At 39.2% G+C, this 13,126-nt stretch overlaps 1 protein-coding gene across 3 annotated transcripts in view; it reads left to right on the forward strand.

Moving 5' to 3' along the window:
* LOC100745078 (RNA-binding protein Musashi homolog Rbp6) overlaps positions 1 to 13,126 on the forward strand; it is a 783,269-nt gene that overhangs the window by 741,202 nt on the left and 28,941 nt on the right. For all 3 annotated transcript variants that reach the window (XR_004462521.1, XR_001102603.2, XM_033323160.1), the window contains exons 11-12: positions 2,562 to 2,594; positions 3,853 to 3,936. Coding sequence is in view for 1 of the 3 variants with exons in the window: in XM_033323160.1 (XP_033179051.1) it covers positions 2,562 to 2,594; positions 3,853 to 3,936 (117 nt within the window). In the remaining 2 variants the exon portion in view is untranslated. The remainder of the gene's footprint in view (positions 1 to 2,561; positions 2,595 to 3,852; positions 3,937 to 13,126) is intronic.

Below are 13,126 nucleotides of genomic sequence, written 5' to 3' on the forward strand. Positions count from 1 at the left end.
AACCCCCCCCCCCGCCCGCACCCCCACTCCTCTATTACCCACTTTACTCGTTACATAGTATTTAACTCTTCTAAGCTATATAGCATCATTTACCTTAATAATAATGCGTGAGACGTGTGTCCTAGAAAGTACGTACTTTGCCCGAGAGGCTCAACAGTGTCAGTTTCGTAAGTAGACCAGATCTTAACATGCGGATTATCTTTCTGTTCACACCTTTGTAATGCTTTGTTGGGCCAGATTTTGATTTGTTACACGGGGAACGTAGCGTTGCGCCTTTTGTCTAGACAGAGAACCCAATTAGAAAAATATGCGTCTTCCTTCCCCGTAAACGTTTATGGCCGCGCACTACGCAAGTACGAAGGAGATTAAAAATAAAATAAAATGAAACTAAAAAAAAGGAACAGAATAGAGAAGAAAATGATATCGAGAAGAAAGAAAAGAAAGAAACGAATGTTTGCGTTCCTCGACAAATAATGTTTCTTGCAACACTCTGTATTTATATGTATGTGTCTCTCTTTCTCCCTCTTTCTCTTGGGAAACATCCAGCATCGAAAAAGGATCAAAGAAATAACTATAAAATTCGGAATGAGGAACTCAATGGGATTCCATGTTGCCAAAGCTATCGATGTGACGTAAATGTTAATTGACCGGCAACTCGATCGTAAAACTCGACCGGAATGAGCTTTATACGCTCCTCGAAACTGTAAGAGACTATTAATGTTAATGCCGTACGTAAACGTCTGTTCTACGTGAAATCGATTTGTTGCATCTGAGAAAGTACACGTACATTATATAATTATTATATTATTACATAAACATATATAGTACATACGAAGTCGCTGCGATTGTCAAGTATAATACAAAAATAAAATGCGCGTTGCAATATGCACATTACAAATATTTATATAAATTAAAAAATATATATACATAAATATTATATATACACGTACATGTCTAATATTCGAGTCCATTTACGTACTACACGTGAATCGATCTTCTCTATCTATATGAGAGTAAAATGAATGGTATTTAAATAAACACGAGATAATGTTGGAAGTATATGCAAAGATTTTCATTGTTGTTCAAACGGATTTTCAAAACAGAGCAATACAAAAGAAAGAAACAAAAAAAAGATAAAATGAAATAAGAAAACACAAAAAAATATCAAAGAAAGAAAAGAAACAAAAACGATGTCACACTGAAATGATATAGAATTGTGTTGCGTGCTTGATGTAATCAAAACCAGCCCGGTAGAGAGACTTTAGGTACGAAATCACTAATACTATTAATATGTATCAGTGTATCTTTTAATGGCTAGAATAAATGCTCTTATACTTTTCCATCTGCGTATATTGTGAGAGCAGCGTCAATATGAACACTAGAATAGTGAAACAGTAGTGTAGTATTGTGGTCGGTGTTTTTTTCAATATTGTATCGTCGATCTAAGTGTGGTAGTGGCGTCGATAATGTGTCACGTGCTTTGTACGAACGAAGCATCGACAATTAAAAATTCCGAATTATGTTTTTATCAAAATTCAAAATTTTCTTGCATCCAATATTTTTCGTTCCAATTGCCATTTGTAATTCCGAGAGTTTATAAATTTATTTAAATGTTATGCCTTCCTCGCGATCGCACGACACATTATCTGCCCTTAGTCAATATCTAATAAGCTACATAGTCAGCCTAGCAAATATTACTTAACGGTAAATGATTAACCAATACCTTGAAGGCTACAATAACCATAGATCATAGGAGGGTTTATTTTGTGGTAGAATTGAAAACACCTCGGCCGCGCGTAGTTACTAGTACCTTGTCACAGAATTTAGTCGATGCGCTATATAGTCGATGCGATATACATATTATAAATAGTCAGAATCTTAGTTGTGTGGTCTTTTCAATTAGTATCAAATTATGAAATTTCATGGATGCCTTTCTTTCTCTCTTTCTATATACTTCTATATACTCTTTTTCTATAAACTTCTTTGTTATATCTCCTACTCTCTGTCTAACCTAGAACGCTTTTAATCCGACTTCTTCTTTCAATCTGTTTTATTTTCTAATTTTTGTTCAGTTTTCTTATCTTTACTTTTCACCCTTCTCTCATTGTTTGAAACCTAGTCATCCGTTACACTCGAACCGTCTATACCGACGAATTTCTGCAACGCTTTGCTTTATACTTAACTTGTCTCCATGTACATATTTTAATTGTCTACGCATTACCTTTGCCTGCACGAAGAAAAATATTGCACAACAGAATCATCAGTTAGACACTCGTGAATTAAAATTCACGATAGTCCTCATAGTCGCGCGTACTCACCCTCGGATATCCGATCGAAAATTTTATTTTTTTAGGCTTCATTCGATCGCTCAGTACTTTTCTTCGTGCTTAGTTGCAGAAATTTCTATATTGGGACTTACGATTTACTATTTGCACTAACTAATCGAAGCAATTGAAATGAGTAAATGAAGGGAAAAGAATGATAAAATGAAGAGACAAATTTTTCTATCCGATTCTGATCAATCTCGTCACGGTATTAATGTGATCTGTTTTTCCTTGTAGATTTTATGTGGTCCCTGGGAGCATTACCTGATGGTGAGTATTGAAATATGCACGAACACGTACAACAAAACGACTCCAATGTCCAATGACATGCCTACCGTTCCGTAACAACGTTCAATCACGTTTGACGTAAGACCATCGTTGTAATATTCACGCGTCGATCAATCACGAAAGCGATACAAAATTCTGTATGCTACTTGCCACGAGTTTTCTCGTCCTAAGTCTCATACATGATTCACCCACGGTGCACGGATAAAATCGTACAACCGTTCCACTTTGTGTGTCTCCGTAAATTTTTGCCTTTGTGAAAATACACTGGTTCATTAACGTAATTATTCGGTTAATGCGTACCTGGTTACTGGCATCATTCGATATTGCATCGGAAAAACGCGTTTGCCGTATCAGAAATACAATACATTAATTTCATTCGAATTAAATAGAAATGTGAAAAACGAACTCGAGAGTATCTTTCTTCGTGGAAATTGTTTGACCAGTATAATTTTATAGAGTTTTCAATCGAAAATGTTCTGTAGAGTAACACGGTACGTACTTGGGAAATGTTTTATCTAATATATTTTACAGAAGGGAGCATGTAGATCGTAGTTGATAGAGGACATATTTGTATATTAGATAGACATAACTTATTAAATCACACTTTTCAATCTATATACTGTAATGTAACAATTATTAGAAGTTTCTAATGATATTATACAGTGCGTTAGAAATACCTTGGTAGTATGGTTACCTAATGTCAAGATATCTTTTCATAGTTAAATATTCATTTGTACTCTTGATTCAAAATAAACGTATCACAGTAGTCTAGTTAAATAAACAATTGTTCGTACTTATAAGATATTTACTTGTATAAATAAAATAGTAATTTTCATGTGCTGATTTGGCAATCTATTGATATTAAATTGAATAAGAAAAAGCCTACTATCACAGGAAGGGACATAATAGGTAACAATGTTACGATAGTGCTAACTTAAAGGACGACAAATAAAATTATGTGCAATGCTTTTCTTAAAATAATTCAAACTGACCAGCTTTAAAATTAGAGTTCGATAATTTCTACTAATCCACAAGCTTCGCTGACAATCAGAAGAGATCGGGAAAAACGACGTATCCCGCTTTAGCAACAAACACACGCATTCACACGCATCGTTACGATTCGACACGAAATATTCAACACGCTCCATAATCCTCCTCCATACGTTCCTGAAAAGCTTCCGAGCCCAGGTAACCAAGCACAGGGAAGAAAAGCTGACAGATTCTTTTGCTCTGTTCACAGGTTTCCCAGCGGCGGCGTACGCGGCATACGCGGCAAGCCGCGGCTATTCTGGGTACCCTAGTTTCGGACTGCCCTACCCGACAGGTAACCACCTTAGCCTTAACCACCTTAACCACCATAATGCGGCCCACATCGCGCCCTTGAATCTGAACTTGAACCTAATACAGGCGCAGCCTGCCCCCCACCATAATCCGCCTACCCCTACACCGCTCTTTTACCATCCCAATTTGGACCTCTACAACGCCATGCCTCTGTGAACTAACTAATTATATGTGTCTAATAATAATCTCGACATCGAGCTATGCGCACATATCTCTAATCAAAAGAAAAACTCACTTCCATTGCTACACCATTTTACTAACTGTGCTCTCGCTGTCGCTACTCGTTGCCCTGCTCGTCGTCGTCGTCGTCGTCGTCGTCGTCACCGTCGTCACCGTCGTCACCGTCTTTGTCTTCGATTTAACACGAGAATCGGGCAGGTTACCAGTGGATGTCGGAAAATCAAGATGAGCTAATCGTCAGAAATTAAGCTCGGTTTGAAGGAGCGGGCAAGTAGCAGATCTCGCGCGTACAAGAATCTTGAGAGATTGTGGCGCTTTTGTTACAGGACCGTCGGCCTCTTGCCGAAATTCTCATCCGAGAACAATGGCTCCTTAAGCACTCGAGATTGAGTTCGATTCGAAGCTTGACAATTTCGAATAATCGACTAATTTCTAAGCGGATTTCAAAGTGCTCCTTTGAAGTGGCCCTTCGAAGTGATCCTTCGAAGTGGCCTCCATCGCGAGTTCGAATTCTCGACGATGCGCGAAAAGATGTTCGTGAAAACATAATCGATTCCTCTATTAAGGAGGGCGAAGCGTGCATCGTCAATTCTGCTCGCGTTTTACGCAGAATCCTTTCCCGACCAGGCAGGTTGTGTTTATGAGACACGGAAGCTATTGGAAATCCATTTCCGCGGCAGAGTTCCGCTTTCGACGACAGGACACTCGGGAAAATAAGTGATCTAATGTTACGTCACAGACCGACGTTCTATCGAGAATGGTACGGTTGTGCGCTGTACGTCCAACGCGAAGGACGTTGTATATTATTCAGCAACGTTTGCTCGGGTTCCGACGATCCTCAACTTCCGGGCCGAAGTTTCGACCGCCGGAGCACCGACAGTCGGTCTCACTCGATACGAAAGGAGTGGTGAACGTTGTACAAAATTGCTATAAATTATCGTATCGATATTATGTTGTCGAGGTTAAGATTTAAGATAGAAATAAGGAGGTGCCGATTCTCTTCGGCCAATTTTCCACCCCGTTCCGTGTTTACCCGAAAAAGATTTTAAGAACAGTCGATTCATCTTGTGACGATTTATCTGTTTAATTGTTACTTATGATTCACATCTATTAAAGTTTCGGACATTCAGCTATAATTCACGCCAAATAACAATTATATCTTGACATTTTTAAAAAATTGCAGATAGCTTCTTCAGAGATAAGACGATATACTGATATTTTATTATATTTCATATCGTTCCGCAAGAACCTAACTGCAATGCTGACAGAACTCAAAAGTATAGTTCGTAAAGTAAAGTAAAGTAAAGTATAGTTCGTGATTGGTTGGTTTATATAACAAATTTTGTTAAAACCTAAGGTTTTGTGAAACCTAAAGCCTTTCGCTTGGAAATTTGAAATAGAAGAATCGCGTATGTCGAATATGTTTATTCAGCATAGATACGTAATCAGTATACGTCTCAAATTTGTTTTTATTTTTAGTGTTCCGCGGAATATATTTTTAAGCTCGCATGAATCAAAGTGAAAGATATTTACGTTTTAAAGATACGGTTATTCTCCAATCAAATTGTGTTGCAAGTTACAAACGTAACAAATCGTATTCGCGTCCTTGATGCTCGTCCGGAGAAATACGCATACACAAAGTCCCGCGATAAAAATGCAGATCGAACAGAAGAAGAATCCAGCGAACTAGGACAAGATAATGAGAGGCTGATGTATGGGAAAAGTTACGTCGTTAAACAAACTCTGTGTTTCTTACCTCCTGCATTCGATAGCATCTTGCGTGCCTTCGACTGTCAATAACAAACTGCTCTGCTGGTACGGAATTTTCTTTCAAAGCATCGAGGCTTTACGATCCTCGAAACGCTTTAAAATTGCTTCTGCTAATCGATTAATCAATTTCAATTACGTTCTCCATCTCCCTCCCTCTCTCTCTCTCTCTCTCTTTCTCTCGGTATAGATCGTTAAAGCGTACATCGAATCGGATCGATCAGTGTAGACGAATGAGGCAAACAACCAACGAGCAAAATGAAAATTTCAACGAATGAGTTAAAGGAACGGCCACGATACGAATACCCTCTGCTACTAAATAAATTTTCGATCGCTGCATAGGGTAAACTTATTTATTACGCGATACGATTCCACTGGAAATCGTTCCTGCGAGTAGCGTATGCACACGAACCTTCGTACGATCTCATACAAGACACGAAGTCGTCGGATTTCAATTCCAACGAATACATATACAATTTCGATAATATATTTAAATCGACTGACTATCGAATCGATTGTAATTTAAGATTAATCGTGCGGTCGCGGAACGGGGTAAAATGTCATTGTTAATATTAGGTAGGGGTAAAGGGAGCGTATCGATTACAAACGATATGCGAGTGAACCGCATCGCGGTTAACCCTGTACGCATAGATATACACAAACGCAGGCTAGAGCAATTAATAGGAAACGTTTGGAAAATGAACGCGTCCATAGGTGGGTATCGACTGATCTAAATCGAACCGGTTGATTGGAGGTAGCTGCGGGCAAAGTTTTCGAGGTCAAGCGCCCTTCATGTTGAATTCGAACTCGAAATGAAAATCCGCAGGCCCACGTTCAGCAAATGAAGAAGCCCAAAATGAAGATTCGACCATGTCGCTTCTCATAACCAGGGCACTCCATCAGACAAAATTTCGTGTCGGAGCTGGGAATTATACGTTTACTACTCGCTTCGATCGGCTCGCGAGATGCGAAAACGACCCTCGGGAATTTAATGTGGTCATCGACGATTCCCATCGATTTGTTACTTCGTTTTATACTTTCCGTTCTATCCGTTCCACCGACTTTTATTTGTTCGTTAATTATTTCCCTCCGTATTTTTGCAGTCTCGTTATCGTATTGGTTATTTTTAGATAATCGATATGGATATCGATAGCGTTTGTTAAACTCTATTGCGTTGCGTCGAAACGACCGTTCGAGAGATAACTATGTCCGTATGTAACGGAACCACGTGAAAACAGAGAAATACAGTACAGTAATCACGCCTCCTATGGTGAGCTTTCGCAGACGTAACGCTAGTTCCGAAGAAGCTTCTTTCGATCCCCGTAACTACTGCACCCCTGCCCTCTGTCCGCCGCTCGACCGTTGCTCTTACACGTCTTACTAGCCCATTTGTTCCCTTCTCTTTTGTCCATTTTTGGCCATTTGTCTGCTACACTCGTCTTTCTCCGCGGACTTTCTCTCTTTCTCTGTTTGACCTTTTCTCATCGTTACTCCGTGCGAGCTCCTCGAAGAGGAAATTTCGAGGCGAAAGTTTTCAACTTCTTCCTCCCTGCACTTTGTATCTCCTTCCTCCACCCGGTTTGAACTTGTGATACCACCCCTTTATGTGAAGCATGACACGAAAATAGCGAAGCAATAACATATAACGCCAATAGAGGCGGACAAACTGCGACAGGTGTCCCATGCACGTCGACCGGACATAAATTAGCTGCAAGGAAACAGACGTAAACGCTGCTGTGTGAAAAAAGAACATCGTGTGTATATCCACGAAAACAATTCGTGTATATTACGCGACGTATAACGTAAACGGTTTCGAATATCGCGCTTTTTTCGCCGTTGATCTAATCGCCGTGATATATATATTTTATTATTTTTTCCCTTCGAAGTACATCGATCCTAAGAATAATTCACGTGGACGAGCAGAAAGAGAACTCATAAATAATGCATAATGTTTTTCGGACGTTGGTTCATCCCTCGGAACGAACATCCCTTCCTCGTGCGTCCTCTTTTTCTTCGATTCCCTCCGCCATTTCAAAAAAAGAAACCGGCATATTTTTACTTTCCTCCAGAGACCATACGTCCCGATGTTCCCTAGAATCGTTTCCAATTTCCCTCACTGTCCGCTATTTAACGCATTTGAATAACCTCCAGTCCGGGAAGTGGAGCGGTTGCGCGACCGCAAACGCTCCCTCCTCTTACTTCCTTTTTTTCTGTACTTTCTTTCGTACTTTTGCGTATGGTTCACGAGGCATGGCGGTAGAAGGAAGAAAAAGAAATTGTGGGTAACGACCACCAATGATTGATCACTGCGAATGAAAACCCTTCCGCCTTAAAGTCGTCCGTATACTCCCAATGTCCGAAAAACATTCGTCGGTGAAGCCACCCTCTCTCTCTCTCTCTTTCTCTCTTCGAATACGAAAGAGGGGTGGCCGATACGCGACCGGTGCGCGAAAATGAATTTCCTCCTTGTTGAAAAGATATTTTCCGACAAATATCGAACTCACGCGTCGGAATTTGCAATCGAGAGAAATTCTCGTTCGACCGTGGGCGGCAGTTAGACTCGCGTTAGACACTGCCCAATGAAGGAATACGTGTATATATATATATATATCGATAGATTTCTCTTAGATGGTTGAAGAGGTGGTGGTGTTAGAATGATTTCACGTGAAATCGCTCGCGACGGAACCTGCTCGTTTGTTCTCCGAGTCGATCCATCAAGAGAGATTAAAAGATTTCCTCGTGCCTGGGATAGCTCTTTGTTTCAGGGAGAAATTGTAATGTGACGGGATATCGGACGGTGGACTGGTTCACGGTACTAATGTTTTTTGATATGCGAGTACTTTCATTTTGTTGATTACATGTTTGGTTACATTTAGTTAAATCGTGTCAAATACATGTTTGATGTTAACATACATAGCCATGGTGAATAATATCGTACATTGTCATGAAACTGACATGACGATACATTTAACAATGAAATAATTAACGGGTGTAATACGAATTCCAAAATCAATTTTACAATGTCTGTTTCATTAAACTTTCATATTGTTTTCAGTTTGGGCTGCGGAAAATTAAGTTACTCATAAGCAATTTTTAATAAGAAATTTTGATATTTTGCAACAAGAAAATCATAAATTCTATTCACATAATCACTTTGACCACAGAAACGCTTGAATGTTGTACACGCCAGACCAATAACTACCATTACCTTTGTGAACGTTCGAAACTTTGGCTAATGCAGTGACGCGGGAATAATTTTCCACGACCAGCTACTAGAAACTATTACCTTCCTCCGACGGTTTGATACGTTGAGAGAAGTTGTTGCATTCGCGATCGAATCCGACCAACTAAATAAGCAAGCACATGGGGCACCGTGCTCGCAGTTTCTCCGTAACGACGTGCCAGTCGCGTCTAGTTTTGTCACTTTGTGGTGTGCTGCATGCCAACTGTCGAGAAATTCCTTGACAACTTGTCCATTGACCAGAGAATCAGAACGTATGCGATGTTGTGATCGTTTCTAACCTAAACGCATCGGAGAGAAAGGGAGGAAGACTGTTGTTGAGAGGAAAGACTGTTATTGCGCGCAAGAGAAAGAAAGATTTGACTTACAAAAAAGATTTTTTTTGAAAGAAAACTAAAACTTGCGACCACCCAGTGCGACTACGGGACTCAGAGGGGGTTGGTGGTACTTTCAGGTGCCTTGGGACTACCGCCCTTATCAGCCGGAGACACATCGCTACACAGCCTCTCCACAGAGTACAGAATCATTCCCGAACAATGAGCGGACCGATGCAAAAGGTCGTGGAACGTATGCGAGAGCGTGTGTACTACGAGAATCATTAGGGGAAACGTGTAGATCGGGATCGAGGGATGCGTGTTGTGTAACCGTAATGTGATTATTTAGCAATAACAAGATGCGTGAAAGGAGAGGGGGGAAATAAAGCAAAGGGTTGCGTATACATTAATCTAACGGCATTTTTTGCTTCTAGTCGAGATGATGATACGATCAATACATATACGATTCATCAGTACGATGTGTATTACATATGCGTAGTAACACCGATTAGATCGTGTGAAAAAAAAGAGATGCTTGCGAAAGGTGAGCTGCTAAAATGCTTAGTTCTTCGTTTACGTCGAGACAAAATCCAGCTCTTTTTTTGCAGTTCTTCTTATAATACGTCTATCCCTCCGACTAATAACGGTTTCATCAAGCTTTCTCGTAGGATTGGTACTAGACAGACGTAACGACGACTTTTCCGAATATAATCGTGATAACGAGTTTCCTTCTCCCTTTTCTTCTTTGCATTTCTGAGGCAGAGGAAGTTTAGTACGCGAATCTATCATCTCGCGACTTCGACGAACTTTAGCATGAGATTTCTTATAAGACGCAAAAATAAATCAGCACACCTTTTATGTGCTTTTTCCTCTTTTCTCTGCTCCCTTTCTTTTCGTCTCTAGCTTTCTTTATCGCCTATTCTAAGTTCTCAGAGTCATCCTTCTTTCTTCCTTTCTTCTTTACACGTTTTCCTTGGTTTTCCTGCAATGCGAAAAAGTCTGAATATAGAGTAATTTCGAAAGTATACGTAATGGATACGTAATGGATACGCAATGTCGTCGGAAAATTGTACACTGATTGTAAACTTTTGTTATCTTATTTATTGTTTGGATTATACGCATAACGTTGAGAATACAATTGTTCTTTCAAAGATTCACATGTTTTCTTTTCTATGTATTTTTGTTTGTTACTTTTAACTAAACGAATTTACGAGCAATGAAATTCATTAGCGAAGTTGTATTGTTATTTAACTTGAACTTTCCGAAGGGGAGGAATCTATTTTTATTTCTTAGTGTTCACGATATTTTAATTTTATTAGTATAATTTCAAATATGATTAATGAATGGTCATTGTATATTTGTTCTAAGTAAATATTCATTGCACGGTGCAATGCGAAAAGTCGTCAGGAGTTGATTAAATTTAGAGTAAATCGGTTTCAATTTTGAACACGTATTAACCTAATTCTTATAATCTTCGCGCTAATTGAAATTTCCGCTTTCAGTGGGTACCAGCAAATTAATGGTTGTTGCGATTCGTTAAATAAACGAGATATAGAACGTTAAGCGGCGAAATGTTGCATCGGCTACTTATCAGTATTCCACCCTATCACTTTTCAAACATTCAACATTTTTAAACATCATACTTAAAATTATACGCGGTCTTTTCATCAACCAACTATAGCAGATTGTCTTTCTTCCAAAATAGTCTCTCTTGATTTATAACTAATTTCTTCGCCCTTCATATATTTTCGAAATCCAGAGAATCAATTTTCCAAGAACCATGGGTAAATTTTATTAATTTCGCGTCGAATTCAGTGCAAAATTTACGCAACTTTTTCTAACATAAAATATATTTGCGATGGTTTTCCGTTTGTACATCAAGAAAATTTATTACCACAATATCTCTCTATTGGCAAAGTTATTTTTAAAAGGCTGCTATAAACTAGTTCGGAATTTCTTTAATTATTTATCGCGATTGTAAAACTTTTTAGTCTGTTAAGGCCTCTGATTTTGGTATACTGGGTGTAAAAGATATAACGCGGTCGTAAAACCTGTCAAGGGCTAAACTTTATTCGTTTCGAGGGTTGAAATGCCTAATAATTTGACATATTTTATGAGTATAAGGATTTCCACTCCAGAACTGTTGTACACTAATGAATGTAGTTCCTTAGTGCTTTAATCCCTCCTATCCATTCTATATTAATTATGCAAGGTAAATGCTCATACTCATATTTTCCTTATATCAATAAAAACTACTTCAAATTATATACCAAACATGTCAATTTACAACTACGTTATATCATCTCTACCTAATATACCAAAGTACATATATCTCATTTTTCACCGTGATAAACATGAATATGTCATAAACAACAGTTTGCTTTGGAATTATTCTATGAAACATCAATTTTACCCATCCAAAATCTACGTATCAAAGACGCTATTATCCTCTTAGTCACCATCTTCCTCATACAGAAGATCGAAATATAAATCAATTAGAATTTTCACCCTGTCCACCTCCGATACACATTCTTCGCGACGTAATAGGTGCTCCGTCCAAATTGACACCTGCACGCGCGCATTATTTACAACATAGCAGACCGATATCGCGCAGCAGTCGTTCACACGATCGATGAGGTTTCTCCGAGAACACTCTTTCAACCCGGCGATATTTCTCCGGCAGTTCGATGCACGATCGGTGTACGCGTGCACACGCGGTGTATACACACGTGTGTGCGTACACGCATACGTCGTATCGAAGTCCCGTCCTTTCATTGGGAGTCTGTGCAACCGTGACGGGGCAACGACGAAGCAACCAGGGGGTTGAGGGTTGCACAGTAGGAGAGGTGCACCGTCGTATTTCACAGTCATTACCGTAACGTGTTACCGTGCGCGCTCGTTGCGCCACGCAATAAATCGTTGGTTACCGTTACCATGGATGGCGCGCAAGGAGGGAACGGGTGTTCGAGGGGTGGCCGCGGGTTATTGTGGCGTCCTAAACCCCCACTGCTCGTATTAGCCCTCGAGCAAACGATGCGACACGGTCTGTTCGTAACAGTCGTAACCTCTTTTTCCTCTCTTTCTTCTATTCTTATCTAAAATCGTTCGTTTAGAAATCGAGCCTCGATTCCCAGCGATCTTCCGGAGAAGATTGACTCAAGATGTAATTCGTACCTGCGTTTCGACGCAACGCTTGTTTCTTTATATTCTCTTCTTTTTTTAACACAGAGGTCACAAATGAAGAACACGATAAATTGTATTTTTAATTCTTTTATCGTAGAACCATTTTAAAATTCAACACATTGTCAACCAATTTCATGTCAAAACGTATTTTCTCATATCATTTTGAGATTAAATATGCGTCCTCTATCATGTTTGAACGTTTAAAAAGTGTTGATAACTTCAGTTGCGCAGACTAATTAATTAAATTTCTTAATCGTTTAGTCGTTAAATTAATAAAAAAGCATACAACGATCAAAAAACCAATAAAAGTAGACTTACCATATTTTCCCCATGTGGTCGTCGATTTACCAAGTTTTCTTGAAAGATTCTTTATTTATTATATTTATCATTCACATCTACCCAAGAAGATGTTCTTCTTTACAATCACAATATACGCAACTTCAATCGAGTGTTATTTTTTCCCGGAGAATGCGAAGAGTCGAATCAAT

This window comes from Bombus impatiens, unplaced genomic scaffold (assembly GCF_000188095.3).
Source record: "Bombus impatiens unplaced genomic scaffold, BIMP_2.2 scf_0044, whole genome shotgun sequence".
Taxonomy (NCBI): Eukaryota; Metazoa; Arthropoda; class Insecta; order Hymenoptera; family Apidae; genus Bombus; species Bombus impatiens.